Source organism: Acomys russatus, chromosome 31 (genome assembly GCF_903995435.1).
Source record: "Acomys russatus chromosome 31, mAcoRus1.1, whole genome shotgun sequence".
In the NCBI taxonomy this organism is placed as follows: domain Eukaryota; kingdom Metazoa; phylum Chordata; class Mammalia; order Rodentia; family Muridae; genus Acomys; species Acomys russatus.
Window position 1 is genome coordinate 6,727,368 of NC_067167.1, and position 22,236 is coordinate 6,749,603.

Here is a 22,236-nt window from a genome sequence, read left to right on the forward strand (position 1 = left end):
TGCTTGGCTTGACATCCTTGTCAGGTGCCAGTGCTCATGAGAATGTAGCCAGAGGCCTTACAGGAAATTGAGTTCGTTCGATTTCCATTCCTTTGTGTGTGCGCACATGCGTGCACACGTGTACTTTCATGCACACATCTCTGTGTGCTTCCTTGGGACCAGACAGGCTCCTTCTGATCTAGGAGGGTATAGGAGAGGCTTTTTGGGTGGCTCTGATTCCAGCCATAGGTATCATCTATACCAGAGCCTAGCTATTACAAGGAGCTGTATAAATGTCTTTAAAATCAAACCACTACTCTCTCAGCGTCCTTTCCTGCTTAACTCTCCTAAATATGCCTCCTTCCTAATCCCTGGAGCCTGTGGAAATGTTACCTAAAGGGACATTGCAGATGTGATTGCATGGTTACAGTTATGAGTCTGGAGCTGTGGGGTGTCTTGGAGAGTCCAGTTTCACTCAGTCTTAACCACAGAACCACATAAGCCCTTGAAAGCAAGGAACTTCCTGTGATAAGAGACTGTGTGTCAGAACTGGACATCAGAAAAGCCCTGAGATAGGGAAAGACCTACATTCTGTTTTTCATCCCAAGATGGAGAGAGCAGGGTTGTGGATGTGGCTCAGTTGGTAGAGTGCGTGGCTGGCATCCATAGACCGTTGGGCTCAGTCCTTAACACTATGAATGGTGTGTGATGGTATATGCCTGTAATTTCAGCACTTGGGAGGTAGAGACCGAAGGAGCAGAAGCTCGTGGTAATTCCTGGATGTCTATCAAATTTAAGGGCAGTGTGGGCTGTAGAAGACCTTATCTAAAAAGGAAAAAGAGAGGGAGGAGGAGGAAGAGAATACAGCATGGTGAGAATACCATCTTAAGTAGCACATAGGTCAACGGAGTGGACGCTTGAGTCCTCCAGTTACCAAGAACTGTGCTTGCTCTCAACATCCCCCAGGAAGCTTCTTCCCTGAGTCTCCCAATCAGAGCCCAGCTGGCCAGCACCTTGACTTTGGCCTTGAGCAACACAGAACAGAGAGCCTAGCCGTCTCACCTACAGAGCAGTGAGATGAGTGTGTGCTGTCTGAGGTCCCTAAAGCCACAGTAATCTGTGGCAGCTGCAGCAGATGAACACAGTGGGAATGACCACATCCCTTCCCCCAGGAGAGTCCCAGAGCTTCAGGACTCCTGGGCTCCGTTCCAGGGTTCTAGCTCTGCCTTCTGCTGCATTCAGTCACGGGCTCAATGTGGACTTTCAGCATTCCAATGCCCATGGCCCCATGTCCTCACTGTGCTTTTCTTCGTTGACCCTTATCTTGAGCTCCCCCTGCCCCCCGCTAATATCTGCCCAGAAACACATTTCTGATCACACTAACCCAGAACCTCTGGCAATGCAGTTCCCAAAGGCAAGCTACTTAGCAGATGTGGGACCCACTGGCAAGAGGCAGAGTTGTCTAGAGAAGCAGAACCAATAGGGTGTGTACCTACTGTAGGGGGGCACTTGTTAGATTGCCTTAAACACTAGGTCTAGGGAGCCCAAGGATGCCTTTCTGCATACGGGAAGGCTAAAAGCCTGACAGCTATTCAGTCTGCAAAACTGGTTGCTTCAGCAATGCCAGGATAGCATCAGCACCCTGAAAGCTCGCTCAAGACTTGAGTCTGAGTCGAAAGGATGAAGAGCCTAGGATCTGATAGACACAGCGGGTGGTAGCAGTAGCAGAAGCAGCAAAAAATGTGCTTGCTCAGGAAGAAGAGGCAGGAGGGGGACACTGCTTTGTTCTCAAGCCTCTTAGACTGGCCACGGGAAAATACCCACTTTGAAAGCCGGTTATTCCATCATTAAACGTTCTCTGGAATTGCCCTCAGAGACATGTGCAGAGGTGAGTCTCCCAGGTGATTCCAAATCCCTTCCCTTCAAGTTGCTCATTAAGAACAAACACAGTTCCACTCACATCCCAACTATGCGAGTAATCATTTATTAAAGAAGTGTTTGTGGATACCTTCTGTGTACCAAATCTGACCATAAAGCAGTGAGCAATTCTTCAAGGAGCATGTTCTTGCTTGGTGTGCCTTTCTAATCAGGGGTGCTATCATAACAGATTTTGTTTTGGGGTGTTAACTGAATAACTCCGGTTGAGAAAGAGACCCATGGAGATAATTGAGTCCACCAATTACAGTGTTCCCGATTAAAGATAAAGAAAATTAAAGCCAGGAGAGAATGAGACTGTAGCCTAAGGTCAGTGTTAAAATTTAGTCTTAGGGCTCCAATCCAAAGTGCATGGCCCATCTCTCTCCACCTTTTCTACCTTTCTTCATGCAAATATTTAATGTGATTATAAAAAGCAGGAAAGCTCAGGTGTCCTTGGCATCAGTGTTGGAAACCTCTCCCTGTGGCTTTTTAAAGGAATAGCAAAATACCCATAAACCTGTTTACACTTTTTACAGCCCATCTACAGATCAAAGAATTAGCACCTACTTTTCTTAATGATGTTTCCAGGTCATATCTTGGGCATATACCATACAGTTGGTTTCTCTGCTAAGATAAGAGTCCCAACAATCAAAATTAACTGAAAGTTATATTCATTTTCCAAAGTAATATATTTTTATAATTTATTTAATTTTATTTTATGTGCATTGGTGGGAAAGTGTCAGAGTGATTAGAACTGGAATTACAGACAGTTGTGAGCTGCCATGTGGGCACTGGGAATTGAACTTAGGTCCTTAGGAAGAGCAGATGGTGCTCTTACCCACTGAGCCATCTCTTCAGCCCCCTAAAGTAATATATTTGAAGGGGCTGAAGAATTGGCTCATTAAGCATGAGTGCCTGCTTTCAGAGGTCAGCACACATGTTGGTTCACAGTGCCTGCTTTCAGAGGTCAGCACACATGTTGGTTCACAGCTATTGTAACTCCAGTTTCAGGGGATTTTTTTTTTTTTTTTTTTGCCTCTTCAGGCACCTGCACATAAGTGAACAAACACACCCAGGGAGATATAAAAAGATAAATAAGAAAATAAACCTTAAGAAAATAAAGGAGGAGCTAAAGAGATAGCTCAGAGGTTAGGAGCACAGGCTTGTCTTCCAGAGGACCCTAGTTCAATTCCAAGGACCCATATAGCAGCTTTCAACTGTCTGAAACTTCAGTTCCAGGGGATCTGACACCCTCATACAGGCATACACGCAAGCAAAACACCAATGCACATAAAAATAAAAAGGAATCACAAAATAAGGAAGGAAGGAAGGAAGGGAGGAACAAAGGGAGGGGAGGAAGGAAAAAAGAGAAGAAAGGAAGGGAAGGGAAGGAAATAAACTCTTTTATGTGCCCTGGAGAGCAAGAAATAGACAAAAAGTAACTTCATTGATCACAAGAACATGGGCTTACACTTTTAAAAAGGCAGAAAGGAAAAAAATTAAAAATTTAAAAAAAGGGGGCAGAAAGGAAGCTATGATGATAATGTTTGGAGCTATGCTGGAACTCGAAGCTTCATGAATAATGCCAAGAGGTTTCTTCCAGGGTGTGTGAACATGGCATTAGTGGATGACATACACAGTGGTCCTCAGTGAAGAAGGAGTCTCTCTCTCTCTCTCTCTCTCTCTCTCTCTCTCTCTCTCTCTCTCTCTCTCTCTCTCTCTCTCTGCTCTCTCTCTGCTCTCTCTCTCTCTCTCTCTCTCTCTCTCTCTCTCTCTCTCTCTCTCTCTCTCTCTGCTCTCTCTCTGTTACTCAACTCCCCTTACCTTTAGGGACCACATTCAATTGCTAAGGATTGGTTTAACATCGCCAATGTTGAAGAGGAGTTCGTGATGCTCATTGAATCTTTAAGAGAGGCCAAACTTTGAGGGGCCCTAGCTGCAATAATGGACCAGATACAAAGCAGAGCACAGTAGAACATGCAGTGTCCCATCAGCCACATCACAGGGGGAGCCATAGAAGGGACCATCTAACCAGTGTTCAGGACAGAACCTTTGAGGTCAGCTGGTGTCCTGGTGTCTGTGTGTGCTATAGAGCGGGCATATAAGAAGACTCTCTCTGGTCTGTAGATTGAAGGGACTGAATTGTTACCCTACATCGTCTTTGTATTCCTTCTGTTTAGGTGCTTTTCATCTTATATAGTTAGTCAGTGCCCAGACTTCCTACAAATCGGACAGTAACAGAGACAACTTGAAACAGACTTCAGGATAGACCTAGATAACAGGAAAGGAGAGAGATTTTAGAAGTAGCTGGGCCTACTGGCACAGCCTTGTGACCACAGCTGCTTGAGAGGCTAAGGTCAGAGGATCACAAACACAAGGCCAGGCCTTGGACTCCGCAGAGAATTCAAGACCATTCTGGGCAACTTAGTGTGACCTTGTCTCAAACTTTAAAAGCTAAAAGAGATCAAGGTAGAGTTCAGTGGTAGGGCACTTACCAGGGATATTCAAGGCCCTGAATTCCATGCCCCGTAGAACCACAGAAAGGAAAAACAGAGTGTCACAAATGAAATAATTTAGTGTTTGGCAAAGGTACAAGTGTGGTCCCATGGGAGCGGAGTAGGGACACCGTTTCATCAAATGGTGGCAAAATGCCACTTAACCAGGTGAGAACTCAAAACTTGAACCTTAAAAGTTAATTCTATATGGGTCACAGGATTAAATACAATGTACATAACAATAGAGCTTCTATCAAGAAAAGTTGCAGGAACAGTTCCCAGGCATGTGTGGGTTCCACAGGCTTTTGAGCCTACTGGTTTTTTATTTGTTGTCCCATACCCCCTAGTCCCCCAGCATTGAGTATTTCCTTTCAGGCAGGGTGAGACCACAGCTTGGCCATGGACTTCCAGATGACTCATTATGGAGTTGCTTTTCGGTGTCGCTCTACCCTTTCCTATGTGTTACCTGCAAGTTCTAGCCACAGTGATTCTCCTGAGCTTCAGCCTTGGAGTCCTCACCTCAGCAATGGCTGAGCTCAGTGTTAGTTCTCCCATGCTGCTCTGCAGCCAGCAAACTCCCTCCAGGCAGTTGATCACAGGTGATTATAAGGATAATTGCTTCCTTGCTGCAGGAACCCCCAGCCCTGAAATGCCTGCTGTGGGATGGCTGCAAACTGATAAGGTAGTTTGTTTCGTCTTCTTGTATAAGATGGGACTACGATTAGAGTCTGTAGTACTTTATTGGAGCCATGAGCCAAAGTCTGTATATCAGTTTCTTTTCTCATTGCTATAGCCAAATCTCCAACTAAAAGCAACTAAAGAAAGGGAAGAATTTGTTTTGGTTTACAGTGTGGAGGTTCACCATAGTGGGGTAGCCATGGTAGCAGAAGCTCTCGGCAGTAAGAGCAGATGCATGAGGCTCTTTGCTCATATCTGGATAAATCAGGAAACAGAGAAAGCCAGCACTCAACTCATTGTCTCCATTTGTTTAGTCCAGGACCCCAACCAATGGGATGGCTCTACTCACATTCATGGTAGGGCTTTTATCCTCAGTTAAATTTCCCTAGAAATAAACCCCAAGGCTTTCCCACAAGTGTATCTCCTAGGTGATTCCAAGTTCAGTCAAGCTAGCGATGAGGATGAGCCATCACACTCCCTGTATTTTACATCTTGGGTGGCACAAGTGCTTGAAGATATTACTGTTTTTCTACTTCTACCATTTGGTTTTGGTTTTAGTTTTTTGAGACAGGACTTCTCTGTGTATCCCTGGCTGTCCTAGAGCTCATTCTGTAAGCCAGGTTGGCCTCAAACCAGCTCTCTGCCTGCCTCTGCCTCCCATGTGCTGGGATTAAATATATGCACTATGACATCTGAGGGTTCTACTGTTCTTCGTGCCTTCAGTTCATTCATACTAAGACAGGGAAATTGGAAATAATCGTAATTGCAGGTCATCACCGAAGCCCTGTGTCTCAGCAACATCCTAATTGTCTCAGAAGTCTGAATCATCACAAAATCTTAAGAACAGACATTATTTATAGTTATCTCCATTTGACAGCTGTTAAAACTGATATTCGGGAGGACTAATGAAATTCATTGGCTATCGCATTGAGTAGCTTACAACATGTGGCTTCTTGAGGACTCATGAATCTGTACCGCAAGGTCTCAAGCGTAGCCTTTTTTTAAAAGATCACTTAAAAGACAATTGAAGGCAAAATTGAGGCTAAAATGTTAATTCATGCAGAATTTGCAGAATTTTTAAGTTACTCTTAAAACTTTTGTAAAACTGATAGTTGCTGTATTACAGAGAGGAAAGGGGAGAGAGAGAGAAAAAGAGACAATACTGAGAGAGACAAAGAGACTGTGAATGTTTCTATTCATGAGTTCATGTGTCTGGCCTACGGTAGAGCAGGCTACTGATGACGCTGACCTTTGGAGATCTCTTCTGGCTTCGTCTGAAATGCTGAAATTGCATTCATTTCTTAGGTGTTTTATTTGTCTCCTAGGGTTGCCATGGAATATTTACACAAACCACGAGAGCTAAAACAACAAGTGTCTCATAGTTCTGGATGTTAGATTGTCTACATCAGGTTTCAGCATGTCCTCCCACACCCTAGGCTCTAGGGGACGATCTCTGTTGACTCCCTGTGCCTTCTAGTGTCTCCTGGCCATCTTTGCTCATGGCTTCATCATTTCTAGTGTCTATCTTCATCTTCATGTGACTTCTACCCTCTAAATATATGCCTGATCTTCTCAGGGCTTGTCATTAGAGTTAGGGTTCACTCGGATCCAAGATGATCTCCTCTTCAGATGTTCAGCTTAATTACATCCATATAAATTCTATTTCCTTAAAGGGCCCCATAAGGTTTCAGGGGATTAGGACTTGGATATATCTTTGTGGGGGATAGTATCTGATCCACTGCAGTCTCTCTGGAAACAATGAGATTCTTCCAAGGTGACCACTGTCTTAAGATTCTAGCACAGGGACCAGTGAGCTATCTTGGTGGAAAAGGGGCTTCGAGTACCTCTGTTCATTTCCATCACTGTTGATATTTTAGAAATTTAAATACAGAACAATCCCACCCCCCTTTTTTTCTTCGTAAACTCTCCATGCTACAACAGAATCTACTTACCCTGTGACCCAGACATTCACCTTCTATAATTGCTTATAACCCATGCCTGGGAAATAACTCTAGAGGTACAAATCTGAACGAGACCAACCTCTGACATTTTTTATCAAAGCCTAACTATGTCTTCTATCCAGGAATTTCTTTTCCCCTTTGGGCAGCAAAACAACCCCTGGGTCTACACCCCTCTCAGTTCATTCCTTTTCTCTACATGTCTAGTAGCCAGCTCTCCTGTTTTGCAACTTCCTTTTAACTTCTTTCTCTGCCACACACATGCACCCGCTTTTAAAAATTCTCTGTGGTGTTGCCAATTGAGTATTTTGAGCAATTTCGAGCTGATTTTGGAAGGCGTCAGACATAATAGCTATGTTATTACCACACTTTACCAACATGTGCTCATTAGCAGTGATCTTTTCTTTTCACCTTGCCACAACATAATGAGGTTATTAATTAAAGCAAGAGGCATAAGTGTTCTTGGTTTCACTTAATATCATCCAGAGAGAGGGTCAGGCCCTTTGTCACAGTTCCTGATAAAGAGCGATGCATTTAGATCTTTACAAAGTGATATTTTCCATCATTAAAAATTTGTTCTCTTTAAATGGTGTTAGCTACTTTTCGGTTTCTGTAATAAGACACCGTAACCAAAAGTGACTTATAGAAGAGACAGTTTGTTTTGGCTTATTGTTTCAGAGGTATAAGCATCCACTGTGGCGAAGAAGGCATGGGAGTAGGCAGGCGTGGCAACCACAGCAAGAAACTGAAAGCTCACATCCTCAACTGAAAGTCTAAAGCAGAGAGAGAAAACTGCGGGTAATGTGGGGCTTTAACTCTCAAAGCCCACCCCCACTGACAGACCACCTTCCGCAAGGCTGCACCTCCTAAACCTCCCAAAGCAATGCTGCCTACTGGGGACGAAGTGTTCAAATAGCAGGTCTATGGGGGAGGGGGGATTCTCAACCAAATACAATCTTTCAAGCATTAATGTGGCCTCATGCAGCCTCAGAGAGAGGCAGTGGCGTGGAAATGGTCAATTGCACAGCCCCAAGAGCAAACTGTCTGGAGTTGAATCCTGAGCGTTGCTATCCATTGGGTGGCATCTTACATATAGCTAATCTCTCTGCCTCCGTTTCCTTGCCTGGACAGGTAAATTTATGTGTGTGAAAGGCTTAGACCAAAACCTTGCACATAATGAGCCCTGAATATATGCAAACCGTTATGTTGATTAGATATATCCAAATAAAAGCTTTTGGCTGTTCCTATGAATAAGGTCCTTTGGTATTATTCCCTTTAAATGATGGCATTGTCACCAAAATTCATATATTGACAAAGAGAACAGTGCCAAGTATGGGAGACCTCCTGTTCCTCAAGGGTATTGAATAGACCCCACAAGCAATACAGACAATTGCTGTTACTCTTGGTCACCCACCAGAATCTGATATGAAGAACCCATTTTGCTGGAGACACTACATTTTGCTCATAGAACAGGAAAACTCAAGATGATTCCAACCTAGAAGCTCCCTCCCTGCTGAATAGCTTTGATTGTGTCAGAGGTGCTATAAGGGCTCCTTAGGGAGAAAGAAAAGTCATCAAAAGCCATTCCCCAGCTGTGAACTCTGTGAGCTTTGATAGCAACCGGCCTGATAAGATAGGCCCATTGATGCATTCGTGGCATCAATGATATACGGGTAACCAATTGCTTTCTGTTGGGACGTAAGGCCACTCTATAGAAAAGAGCTTATACCTGGTACTCTAAATCTTTCCAAAAACTCATGGCTTGGAAGCTCATATACCCTAATGGAAACCTAACTTCTATTATTCTGCTTAATGGAAACATCATCGAACTGCCTTCAAACAACTTAACCTTATATTCATAAGTTATTGCAGCTTTTGCCCCTTATTGTTGAGTGCCCAGGGGACGTTTGTAGCATGTTTCCCTAAGGAGAACATCATGGAGGAGAGGGTGGAAAGATGTTAAGAGTGAGGCTGCTGCAAAAATGTTCCTGGGCATGGCAGGGCCATGGTACTCATGAACTCACAGCGGCTGCGACTGCCTGCACAAGACCTATAAAAGGTCAAGCCAATCAGCATTGAAGATAGATGGACCTATACAAGATCAAGCCAATCAGCATTGAAGATAGATAGGGAAGGGAGTCATGAGGACCACATCCACATAAGAGCTATACACAGTTGATGGCTGATGAGGGAGAGACAGTTTTCTTCTGAGTGTGGCCCATGGTAGGTTGTCCATGTTCCAGTGACTGCACTTATATCTGTGTGTGTATGCGCAGGTCTAATTAGACACATGGGTTATAAATAAATAAATAGGATATGAGGCTCGAAGGTGGATGTATGTTGGGGTCTCTAAGAGAATTTAGAAGGGGTGAATATGATCAAAATAGATCTCTCCCGCCCTATTTTACTATTTTTTAATTATGAGTATGTGTGTGAATCTATGGCATTGGATTCCCTGGAGCTGGAGTTACAGGTGGTTGTAATCCACCTAAAGTGGACTCTTGGAATCAGACTCAGGTCTTCTTTTTTGTTGTTGTTGTTGTTGTTGTTGTTTTGTTTGTTTTTTTGTTTTAAAAGATTTTATTTATTACGTGTACAGTTCTCTGCCTACATGTACACCTGCAGGCCAAAAGAGGGCACCAGATCTCATTATGGATGGTTGTGAGCCACAATGTGGCTGCTGGGAGTTGAACTCAGGACCTCTGGAAGAGCAGCCAGTGCTCTTAACCTCTGAGCCACCTCTCCAGCCCCCAGACTCAGGTCCTCTTAAAGAGCAGTAACACTTTAACTACTAAAACATCTATCTATTCAGCCCCATATATGACATTCTTAAAGAACATATAAACAATTATATTTTTTTTAAAAAAAAAAATCATAGTTTGAAATCCAACCCACAGTACCTCAGAATGTGATCTTGGAGAGAGAACATTTAAAGGGTTCATCAAGCAAAAGCAAGGTCATTAGAGTGAGACTGTGTCTATAGATAGGATTGTTGTCCTTATAAGAGCAGGGACTTTGGATATAAGATCAAACATTGAGGAGATGATGAGAAAGAGACTCAAGGGGGAAAATGGTGCTCTTCAAGCCAAGAAAAGGGGTCTAGAGTAGACCCAATCCTTACAAACCTTCTAAAGAAACCAGCCCTACTTCTAGCCTAGAACTGTAGAGTATAACTTCCGGCCATTTAAGCCACCCAGTAGTGGATCGTTATAGCAGCATTCTAAGAATCTGATATAGGTAGTTATAGCAACATGTGTGACCAGGGATACGTGTCATTCCACAGAACTCTGATGGAAAGCAATAGAATTTCACCTGTCCCTCTCTCCCTCTCTTGGTGCCTGTGATGTCTCTTCCCTCCTCTTCTTCCTCTGCTTCCTTCTCTTGTTCTTCGGCCTCCTCTATTCTGGTTTTCCATGCTTCCTTAATGTATCTAGCAATAAATATGATGCCAAGTAGCTCCCAGGCTTGTGTATTAAAGATATAAACCACCTATTAGCTGGAGATGTAGCTCGGTTGGCAGAGTGCTTGCTTAGCATGCACAAAGCCCTGGGTTCCATCCCTAGCACTAAAGAAAACCATTATAGCACATATCTGTAATTCCTGGAATTAGGAGGTAGAGATAAGAGGAGCAGAAGTTCACAGTCTTCTTCTGCTACGTAGTGAGTCTGAGGTCAGCCTTCACTCGTGATAGACAACACTATGCCAAGAAAAAAAAAATGGAACAAAAAGATAGAACCCCCTAGAAACAAACTTCATGCCTTGTTTTAACTTCTCAGGATCATTCCCTCATCTTGCATCAGATGCCTGTCTATCCACTGTGACCAAAGAGGACCAAATGGTACCTCTCTGGTAGCTACATGTATCAAACAAGGGAAGGGGCTGTTACTAAGAAAGGGATGTTGGGGCTGGAGAGATGGCTCAGAGGTTAAGAGCACTGACTGCTCTTCCAGAGGTCCTGAGTCCAATTCCCAGCAACCACATGGTGGCTCACAAACATCTATAATGTGAGCTAATGCCCTCTTCTGGCCTGCAGACCTAATAATAAATAAATAAATCTTAAAAAAAAAAAAGAAAGAAAGAAAGAAAGAAAGAAAGAAAGAAAGAAAGAAAGAAAGAAAGGAAAAAAGGTGTTGGACAGATGGTTTGAGGAGTGTTCTGTTACCAAGGCCATATCATCAAAGGCATGAGGCTGATGAACTGCATAGCACAAGGCTGACTGCTAGCTCTAGGGAAATCGGCCTGATGACATTTGGCATCTTCTAGCGACAGAATTAGAGTGGCTTCTTCTGTTTCCAAGGAGGCAGAAGAGCTGTGGTCATGACAGTGGACCCTTGAATCAGAGACTCATGGGTTCCAATACGATGTGTTTGTGATTTGATCCTGAGTGTGTCACCTGCCTCTCTGCACCTCAGCTTCCTTTTGAGAAGGGAAATAAAAATCCCATTTGTAAGTGTGAGATGAGGCCTGGATGTGCACCAGATAATACATAGAAGTATACAGTAAACACAAATGCCCTATACTGGTGGTGTTTGATGCCTCCTTTTTTGTTGTTGTTTTGCTTTCTTCTCCAGGCAGAGTTCTCTGAGCTGAACCTGGCTGCTTACGTTACCGGAGGCTGCATGGTGGACATGCAAGTTGTGAGAAACGGCACCAAAATTGTGCGGTAAGCAGACCTGAGATACAAAAGCCATCTGAGAAGTGTATATGGGAAACCTCACAGAGATACCTCCATACCAGCCTGTGGCTACTTTCAGGTGCCATGTGCGCATCCCTGTGGCAAATACTTTCCATAGACTCCCAGGTCCCCCCAGTAATAAAAATGATAAAAATGATTAATGACACAAATACATGGGAAGCAACTGTGATTTTTTTTTTCTTTTTTTTTTTTGGAGTAAGGCTTGGGCTTGGCACGAAAGGCCTGGGCTCTTGTTGTAGAGCTCTGACTCTGTTCAGCCTGTATTTGGCTCCATTTGCTCTCTGTTTCTCACAGGTGATGTGGAGATAACAACACAGCAGCCAGAAGCTGCCAGAGTTTCCATAAGCTCGTGCATGTGAGAGCAGCCTATCCACAGTGTTTAGCAGAAAGAACAGAACCCCATCCCCAGTAGCTCAGCAGACTAAGCGTTCAGAGAATCCTCTTCAACCATAGCAGAACTAAAAACCCTGATTATCAGATTTTCCAGAAATCTGTGTAGGATGTGTGCTGCGCTGGAGAGGAAATGAAGGAATTCTTTGGAAGTCATAAATGACAAGTACACATCCTCAGGAGAGATAAGAATCACATAAGTGCAGTCCTGTGTGGTTATGGGACTCTGGGAAGGAGATGTACAGGCCAGTATGTGAGGGTAAAGGGGTCAAGCTCAATGGGCAATGGATGAAGTAGAGAAAAACAGCAAAAAATCTGGGGAACACATGTTTAGCATCTTGTCAGATGGTAGGATGTGAGTGTTCTTGATCTGGGGAGAGGGTATGAGAATTCTGCAAGTTGAAAATAGCCTCTGCAGGTAAAGACGGGCAAGCAATGGAGCATGGTTGGGGGATGTGGAGCGATCGGCTACTGCGATCATTTACTGCATGCTTTCCTAGTGCCAGGAAGACACTGTGTGGCTTTCTGTTTCCAATATCAGTGGTCCAGGTCATCTGGGCCACCATTGAAAACTAGTTTCCAATCATTGTAATGCTTAGATGCCTTCAGAGAGTTGGCGTGACTGTGGGGATTACCAGGGAGAGAACAATAGGACAGTGAAAGGCCAGAAAGATAAATAAGAATTGTTATTATTTGAATGTGAAATGTCCCCCTGAGGCTCATTTGGTTGAACACTTGGTCTCTAGTAGTGGGGGGGTGGGGGTTAGCAGAACCTTTGGGATGTGGGGCCAAGCTGGAGGAAATAGGTCACCAAGGTGGGCCTTGAAAGTGAAACCTGCCTTCAGTTCTATCGAGCGCTCTCCATTTCCTGTCCAGCTGTGGGTCATTGCCTGTCTCTCATCATCATGGAGCCAGTAGGCCACACCTTGCCCACAGTGATGGGCTGAAATCCCTCTGAAATGCTGATCCAAAATCGGCTTTTCCTCTCTTAAGTATCCTCTGTCAGGTGCTTTGTCACAGTGATGGGAGAAGCAACTAACGCAAGCACAGAAGCCACCACGTCTTTAGACTGCCTATGTGCTCAGTGGCCCAGATTAGAAACTGGCTTTGGTAGGCAGGCTTGGGAGGGAAAGGGAAGGAAGTCAACACTCACGGCAACTCATGTTAGAGAGTGTAATGGTCAATAACACACACACAAACTGAACTAAGGCTCAGGAGGGCTCCACCTTCAAGGTTAACTTGAAACCAAAGTAGCTGTGCCCTTACAGATTGAAGTGAGACCTAGGAAGCCCCTGGGCGTTCGACTTGATGCCTGCTCAAGTATAAGAAAACTCTTTATAAAACAACAGACTTTCATGCTATGCTTCAGAGACTTCTGTATACAACAGCTAGCACCCGGTCGGAATTAACTAGCATTGGTGCCAAGAACGAGCAGAACTAGGAATAGTGGGCCACTGGGGCCGAACTTCAGAGAGACTAGACATCGCAGTTGCCAGACACAGATTAGTACAAAAGAAAATGATGTCTATATCTAGGAAAGGAAAATCAAGTTGGAAACTATTTGCAGAGAACAGGGAACTATTAAAAAGTAAGTGTTCTAGTTGGAATGTATGCAGATCTTGTGTATGCTGTGAGTTCATGTCTGCATCAGCCCTGCTGTATCTGGAAAGATGCTGTTTCCTTGGAGCTGTCCACTTATTCTGCCCCTTCTTCCACATAGATACCTAAGCCTTGAGAGAAGGGATGTCGTACATCCCACATAGGGCTGACGGTGCCAAAGCTCCCCACTCTCTGCGTGTTGTCCAAATATGAGTCTCTGTGCTAATTACTATCTACTGCAAAAAGAAGCTTCTCTGATGAGGATACAGTGATACGCTGATCTGTGGGCATATTAGGAGTCATTTTATTGCAATATTCATTTAGCAGAATAATTGTAGTAGGCTTTACCCTAGGATCCATGACCTATACACTTTCAGGTTCTTGGCATCATTAAACATATCAAGGTATGGATTCCATCTCAAGGAGCTTGACTTAAAACAGGGATGGGAGGTGGGCATAAAGTCACACCCCAAGCAAGGAGAGTTTTTAGAGCTGACAGCTGTTTGGAGAGGAAAAGTCTGTTTACTTCAACAGAGTGACACCGGGTAATATCAACCACACCACAGGTCAGGCTGACGCTAAGGAACAGTCACCCAACACAAGAAGGACTCCATGTTTTTTATTGTTTAGCTGTTTGGTTTGAATTAGCTGTGGTGGTGGTGGTGGTAGTGGTGTGTGCCCTTTTTATGTGTGCACTTTTTGTTTGTTTGTTTGTTTGGTCAATTGGTTGGTTGGTTGGTTGGTTGGTTGGTTTAGTTTGGTTTGGTTTGGCTTGGTTTGGTTTGGTTTGGTTTGGTTTGGTCTTGTCTTTTAAGAGACAAAAGAATACAAAGCTAGATGGCTAGAAAGGGGGAATCTGGAAGGTGTTAGGGAAGGGGAAAGAATATGACCCAACCATATTATATAATAAACATTTAAATAAACAATGTTAAAAATAGAACTTCTAGAAATGGAAAACTTTATTAGCCAAAATGTGTTGAATATGTTGTGTTTAACAGCACATTAGACACAGTTGGAAAAGCACTCATGGAATTAACTGAAGTGTCCTGAAGGAGGCAGAGAGAATGGAGAACAGCAGAACTGCATAAGAGTGGGCTAGATCTCAAGACATGCCAGCGTGTTCATTTAATCATAGAGTAAAAGAAGCTGCCAGAAGCTCAACACAGTTTAAGCAGGATTGAGAAAAAGAATTCTACATCCAGACATGTCCATGCAACTTTAGAAAGATAAAGAAAAACATCTTGAGAATAGGCAGCATTAAGAAAGTAAATTTGTTTTATTGTAATAGAGTGACAGCCATGTGAGAATGCCTTTCAGAAAGCCATTGTGAGAATGCCTTTAGGGCAGTGAAGGAAATTAGTTGCCAACCTTTAATTCCACCCCAGGGGAAAGAGCTTCCATGAAGTGAAAGATGAACAAGTGAAAACACTTACAACAGCAGATCCTCACTTTAGTTAGGCCAAAGGAAAATGATCCCAGATGAAGGATGAAGGAGACATGAAAAGAAAAGAAGAGGGTGTGTGGATAGTTCTTGTTTTCAGATGATGATGATGATGATGATGATGATGATGATGATGATGATACTTGTAAGTAGAAATGGTTATTATAAAGTGTAAGCGGTCAAAGAGTCACCTCACCCCTGTCCACTGACTGTCCCATCACATTCACTCTATCAGTGGGCATGGCCATGGAACTGTTTGCCATACTCCTAACCCTGAAGCCATCTCTTTGTTTCTTCTTTTCCCAGAGGTTCCCTAGACATTGTGGGTGGTAGAGCTGATACATGGCTCTACCCTGCAAGAATACTGATAAGCGATCCCACTTTCAGAAAGTGTGAATTCCTAGGAATCACCCTCTCGTGGTTACTTGTGAAAACTTCAACCTCTGCAAAGCAGTCATTAAGTATCTGTGCCACCAATATATATTGCTAATCTCATTAAACATGAGTGGTATAAATGTTCTCATTAAACAAAACAACTTTCAGGGTAACTTTAAAGTTTTTAAGTACATTCTATTCAAAAGAGTAATATAAATGCAATAATACAGAGCATTTGAAAACTAGGGAGGAAACATCCCAAAACTACCAGATTAATAGAGAAGCTAACTGAGAGCCAGGTGTGACAGTACAGGCATGTAATACCAGAATGTGGTATGGTGAGGCAAAAGCACCGAGACTTTCAGGCCCCCTTAAGCCACACGGCAAGTTCTAAGCCTTCCTAAAGGGGCTAGGAGTTAGTACAGCACAGTGGAAGAGGGCTTGTCAAGCACCTTCTAGAGGCCCTGGGTTCAAGCCCCGCTACCACCACCAAAATATTTTTATTTATTACCCAAGCCACCCTGAGTTGTACATGTAATGAAACCATGTCTCTGAAAACCAAACAATGCTAGCTAATATACCTATGTTAATATCGTGGGAGTTGGAGAAGGACTTTTAGATGAAGTATGTTACCAAAGAAAAGGACATAAACATGTTATAATGGAGCATTTGTTTATTGAGGATAAATAAAACTCCCATTTTACAAGCACTAGGAAAAGATACACAAATATAGTTAGAAGGTTAATGTAACTAAAAGATAAAATATACAAGTCTGTCATGGAAGGGCTATTTTGAGGGTGCTGCAGGACATACTCCCTGCACCATATATTCTTATGGTAGCTACAGTGTGCAGTGAGTCTGTAAAGCTTAACTATTATTTAGGAACCAGGGTATCTTAGTGTTCGGTATTACCAGGGCTTATGTCCGCTGTCTTGACTCAAAGGAATCTCCTCCCTTTGTAATAATTAAGATGCCTCCATCTATGCCACTAGTTGTCAAGTTTTACTGCAAATTAGACTCACCTCGGATTCAATTCAGAAATTCTGTTACCCAAGTAAAACTTGAGACCAATTACATGGGAACTCCTGAAGATGCAACATAGAGAGCAGTGGTTTGAAAGCTGTCTAGATAATTCCAATAAGCAGTGTTGTGGTTTCATTTCTATAGCACAACCCATTCCATACCTTAACAAAGAACTACTTAGGGAGCAAAAGATTTACTTCAGCTTACAAGTTCAAGTTACAGGCCATCATACCAGGGAAGTCAAGGCAGTAGGGACTTGAAACAGCTGTCCACATCACATCCACAATTAAGAACAGAGAGAAATGAATGCATGCATACTTGCTTGCTAGCTTGCTTGCTCACTCAATCACTTGCTTGCTTCCTCTCAGCTAGATTTCTCAATTCATATAGTTAAGGACCCCCTACCTGAGGAATGATGCTGCCCACAGTAGGCTAGGTCTTCCCACATCAATTAACTTGGTAAGGCAATCCTTCACAGACATGTCCACAGTCCAACCCATTTGCATTTCTCTGTGTAGCCTTGGCTGTCCTGAACTAACTTTATAGACCAGGCTGGCCTTGAACTCACAGCGATCCACCTGCCTCTGCCTCCCGAGTGCTGGGATTAAAGGTGTGCACCACCACTGCCTGGTGATAATCTCTTCTTGAAACCCTTTTTTACAGGGGATGCTAGGCTGTGTCAGGTTAATAATCAAAGCTAACCACCACAAGCAGCCACCCACATTGTTTCTGTGGTGGTCTTTACTTGGGTTTGGGTCATCTGAAAAGCCAACAACTCTACCAAGTGGGCTACCTGAATACAGGAATCCCTTTGTGAAAATAAGCATCCTCAAGTCTTCTTCTAGGACTGCTCCCTTCTTTCAGAACTTACACAATTGTTTGCAAACGTGAATTTAAAGAGATACCCCAGATGTTTATTAATCGTCTTTCTTCTCAGCATTTATGAACGACAGACATTTAATACATTTTTATTGGACTGTTTGCTCAGAAACAATTGTGTTAAAGTCCTCACCACTCATACCAGAGAATATGTATTTATTTGGAAGCAGAATCCTTGCAGATGTAGTTACTTAAATTATGCCATACTTTAAAAGCATAGATGCATAATCCAATATGACTGGTGGTTTTGTAAGAGGAAACGTTGGCCTAGGCATGGTATCACTGGCCTATAGTCCCAGCAACTGGCGGCTAAGACAGGAGTATCTGGTGTTCACAGTGTACCTGAGATGCATAGCAAGGTCTAGGTTAACAAAGAAAGATGCTGTATCCACAACAGGGATATAGAGATACAAGGAAATGCTGCATCATAATGGGGAACCAAACTGGAGCGATACATATACAAGTGAAAGAGTGCCAAGGATCTCCAGCAGTGATGGGGAGCTAGGAGATGGACAGGGGACATCTTCTCCCTCAGAAGGAACCAGAGATGCTGACACTTTGATTTTGGACTTCTGGCCCCTACAACCACAAGAGGATGGATTTCTGTCATGTGAAGTTATCACACACAGTGTATTAGCTTTTCTATAGAGTCATCAATCATAGAGCCTCTCCAATTGCGGTCCATGTACCCGTCTCTCTACCATCTTATTAACACACAAATTCCCATCTACCAGGTGTTGAGGTAGGACCTGGGGATCTGATTCCCCTAGGTGCCCCAGGTGTTGTTTCTCCTATAGACTGAAGCTGGGCATCAAGGATTTGGATAAGCTCTGAGAGGACGGTGACGTTGAAGAGAAAGAAGAGAAGGATGGGAGAAGGAGGAGGAAGAAGAAGAGGAGGACCAACCACACCTAGAACCACCAAGGCTTTGAAGAAATTGACAAAAGAACCAAAAACTCAGGTCCAGGGATCCCATAGAGCTGTTATTTTTGTCTATATTACTTAGTTTTCTTGTGGCTGTAACAACATAGCTGACAAAAGCAACTTAGAAGAGGAAGGATTCGTTTCGGTTCAAGGTTTAAGAGGGAATATAGTCCACCAGGGTGGGGAAAGAATAGGAGCAGAGTGTAATGGGGTTGATCACATTATATCTACATCTGGAAATAGAAAAGGAAGTGAAGCTTCAAAATCGCAAGGCTTATCCCTGGTGACCCACTTCCTTAACGGCAGCCCCACCTTCCAGCAGGCACAAAACCCTTTTGGTATTGGGATACAACTTTGTCATTTACAAAGTTCACAGCAGAGAACACTACAAACAAAGAACAGAAGAGAACACAACAAACAGACAAAACAAACAGAAGAGAACACCACAAACAAAGAAAAGCCACTCGTACAAACCTCCCATAATGTTTGTCTTACTTAAGTGTTTCTAATGCTAAAATAAAACACCAGGGACAAAAGCAGCCTTGGGTTGAAAGGGTTCTTTTGCACCCTATAGTCCGTCTGTCATCCTGGGAACTTGAGGCAGGAACCTGAAATTAAGAACTGAAGCAGAGGCCATGGAAGAATGTTGTGTACTGACTTGCTCCTCACAGCTTGCTCAGTCTGTGTTTTTGTACCAAACAGGGTCTCCCTGCACAGGGGTAGCACAACCCACAGCAGGCTGCCTCCTCCCACACCAATTACTTGTTAAGAAAATGCCTACCAGGCTTGCCTACAAGGCAGTCTTATGTAGGCATTTTTCTCAGTTGTGGTTCCCAAGTTAGAAGAAGAAGAAGAAGAAGAAGAAGAAGGAGAAGGAGAAGGAGAAGGAGAAGGAGAAGGAGGAGGAGGAGGAGGAGGAGGAGAAGGAGAAGGAGGAGGAGGAGGAGGAGGAGAAGGAGGAGAAGGAGGAGGAGGAGAAGGAGAAGGAGAAATAAAAAGGAAAAGAAAGGACATAACTGCTCCTAGGTATGGTGGAGGAGAAGGTTTAGTATAGATATGTGGGGGAGCATACCCAGAAGCTGAGACATCTAGGAGATCCAAGAGTGGACATAACCAAACTGAGCCCTGCTACGTGAGGGGGGGGGGGGGGTAAGGGAGAAGGGAGAGCAAGGAAACCAGCTGGAGCAGCCAGGAGGCCCAAAAGTACAAAGAGGGGGTAACCAAAATGATTGGATTATATAGGGAAGAGCAACCCAGCGCCTGGGCTGGAGAGTTGAGGGTCTAGGATGAGGTATGCAACAGATAGGGACTGAAGGATGCTGGGAGAACCTGGCAACCAGTTCCTCTTTGATATGTTAAGTAAGCCTTTTGTCCCTGTTTGAAACCTAATAGTTCCCTCTTCTCTCATAGCTCTAGCATGTATCAAATGCACAAAAACAACAAACAAACAAGAAAAAAACAAAAACAAAAACAAAAAAACACCCAAGCAGGAGAATGCTTTAAGTTAGAGTTTATAACTTTTTGTCGGAACACATCCATACCTCTCCTTAGCCATATGGCGCCCACCAATTGGACAGGACTGTAAGACTGAAAGTTCTACAACCTTCCAAAACAGTGTCATCATCTAGGGACCAAGCATCAAACATATAAGCCTGTGGGCCCAGAAGGGTGCTCCGAGCCTCTTGCAGCCAGCTCAGTCCAACAAGCTTGATACAAGCATGTGATGACAAGCCCTAGCTGTGTCCTCCCACGTTGGAATGTTGAGCAATTCTCTTGATTTGTGGTATCTTCTTTCAGAGATACTTAGGTGGCGTATTGGAAATGCCAATAGGCATTTTGCATTGGGGCCGTAGTTCATTACACATGTGAGCAGGACCTATAACCACGTCGAGCTTAGCATCATCTCTGGGTGTGTCAGCAGGCATCTGGCTGACAGACTGAGTAAAGAAGATGGGATATCAGGACTGGAGAGATGGCTCAGAGGTTAAGAGCACTGTCTGTGCTTTCAAAGGTCCTGAGTTCAATTCCCAGCAACCACATGGTGGCTCACAGCCATCTATAATGAAATCTGGTGCCCTCTTCTGACTTGCAGGCACACATGTGGGCAGGATACTGCATAAATAATAAACAAACAAGGAAGAAGACGGGATCTCACTATCATGGGCAGGCACCTCTTTCATCAAAGCTCCCAGTTGCCAGAGTTTAACACTCTAGGACTTACACCAATGATGTCTCTGTTCTCAGGCCTTGGCCTGAGAGTGACACCATTGCACCACTACCACCCTTCCCACCCACTCACCCACCCCACCCCACCCCACTGCTTCTCAGGACTCCACCCTCACACCGAATCCCATCACCGGCTCTCCAGCTAATCCAGCTCACGATGGCATATTGTGGGATTTCTCCATGGTCATGTGCCCTAGGCTTTTTAATGCATCTCTGTTGCTCTGTATTCTGCTACTTCTGTTTCCATGGAGAACATGAGGTTCTCAGATTCCAAGAGAACAGGGTGGTGGCAGAGCAAACAATTGCTAGTCTATCTCTTCTGTTCTGAGAAACAGCACCTAGGTGATTTCCCACCACAATGACTTCTATCTGCCTCGTTGTCTGGACAGTGTGTGCAATTGACAACACATAACAAGCCCTAGCCTTTGGACTATCACCTTAAGACTGGTGATTAAGACAACAGGACTTTCTCATGAGACTTCTTCTAAAGTTCGTGGTTAACAGGCACAGACACGTGAGTTCTGCAGGGGACACGGAGCTGCTGAGGTAGATGTCCAGAGCTGCTGAGATGGTATGGTGTATCCCTGGAGCTGCTGGGGGCTCTCTGTCTCCCTGAGTGAATGACCAGCCAAAAGTGGAGCCGAAGTAAAGAAAATCACAGCCAAGAGAGACAGTGACCCAGTGATGATACTCAAGACTGAGTCCACACTCTTCCCCAGACTTGAGCCAAGAACAATCTCTTTTAGTTTAAGCCATCTTGAACAGCACATACAAAATTCATGCATTTTTATTTATTTAAAAAACACTTTTATAGCGTTTCCTATGAGCTAGGCGCTGGTCCAAGCACTTAACATATATTAACTCATTTTATCCTTTCAACAACCCCGTAAGGTGTGTGCTATTAAATTCCAGTTTTATAGATAAGAAGGTGGAAAAAAAAAAAAACCCAATGAGTTGTGTAATGGAACCCAGGTGTCCAGCCAGTGAGAGGTGGAGCCCAGCCAGTCTGACTCCAGAGCCTCTGTGTGGCATCTCTGCCCCGACTGCTGCTCTTTAGTAAGAGGGAGAGTGTTGCGTAAAATTTATTCAAGAGGTGTTAAGTTTCCCCACTATGAACGGTACATAAGAGGACAGTTCCGCAACCATTTGGAAGGAAAACGTGGGAAGAATCCAAGAGTCTGACTTGGAGGCAGGGTATAAGGAAAAGGTCACTACCGCTTACTGGCAGATCCCTGTGCCAAGCTCTTCATGCAAAACCATGATCTTATCTAATCCCATGACCCCACAAGATGGCAGGGGACAGTGGAGCTTAGCAGTGAGAGGCCAGGCTCTGGAGCAGTCGGCCTGGGGAGGTATGCCTCTTCAGCCTGCATGAAGGCATTGCGGGACCATGGATAGCACGTTCACTGAATACTTCACTTTAACAAGTCCTCAGCGAGTTCCGTGAGGGATACGCAAGATGGTGGTGTGTGCTGATCCCTCCGCTATATCTAGGCCAAGGCAAAACTTTAAATTAAGTGCTGGTAATCACTACCGTAGCCCATTTTACAGAGGAAGAAACCGCGTTGTAGCCACATAGATTCACCTGGAGGCCTAGAATTGTTTGCCTCGCAGATTTACAAAGCCTGGCAGCACTTGAACCTGAGCCAGGCCTCT

General features: G+C 44.0%; 1 protein-coding gene across 1 annotated transcript in view; it reads left to right on the forward strand.

The window, feature by feature from the left end:
- Positions 1-22,236, forward strand: part of LOC127212673 (synapsin-3-like) — a 119,497-nt gene that overhangs the window by 54,525 nt on the left and 42,736 nt on the right. Inside the window, exon 3 of the mRNA XM_051172757.1 lies at positions 11,599-11,690. Coding sequence (XP_051028714.1) covers positions 11,599-11,690 — 92 coding nt within the window. The remainder of the gene's footprint in view (positions 1-11,598; positions 11,691-22,236) is intronic.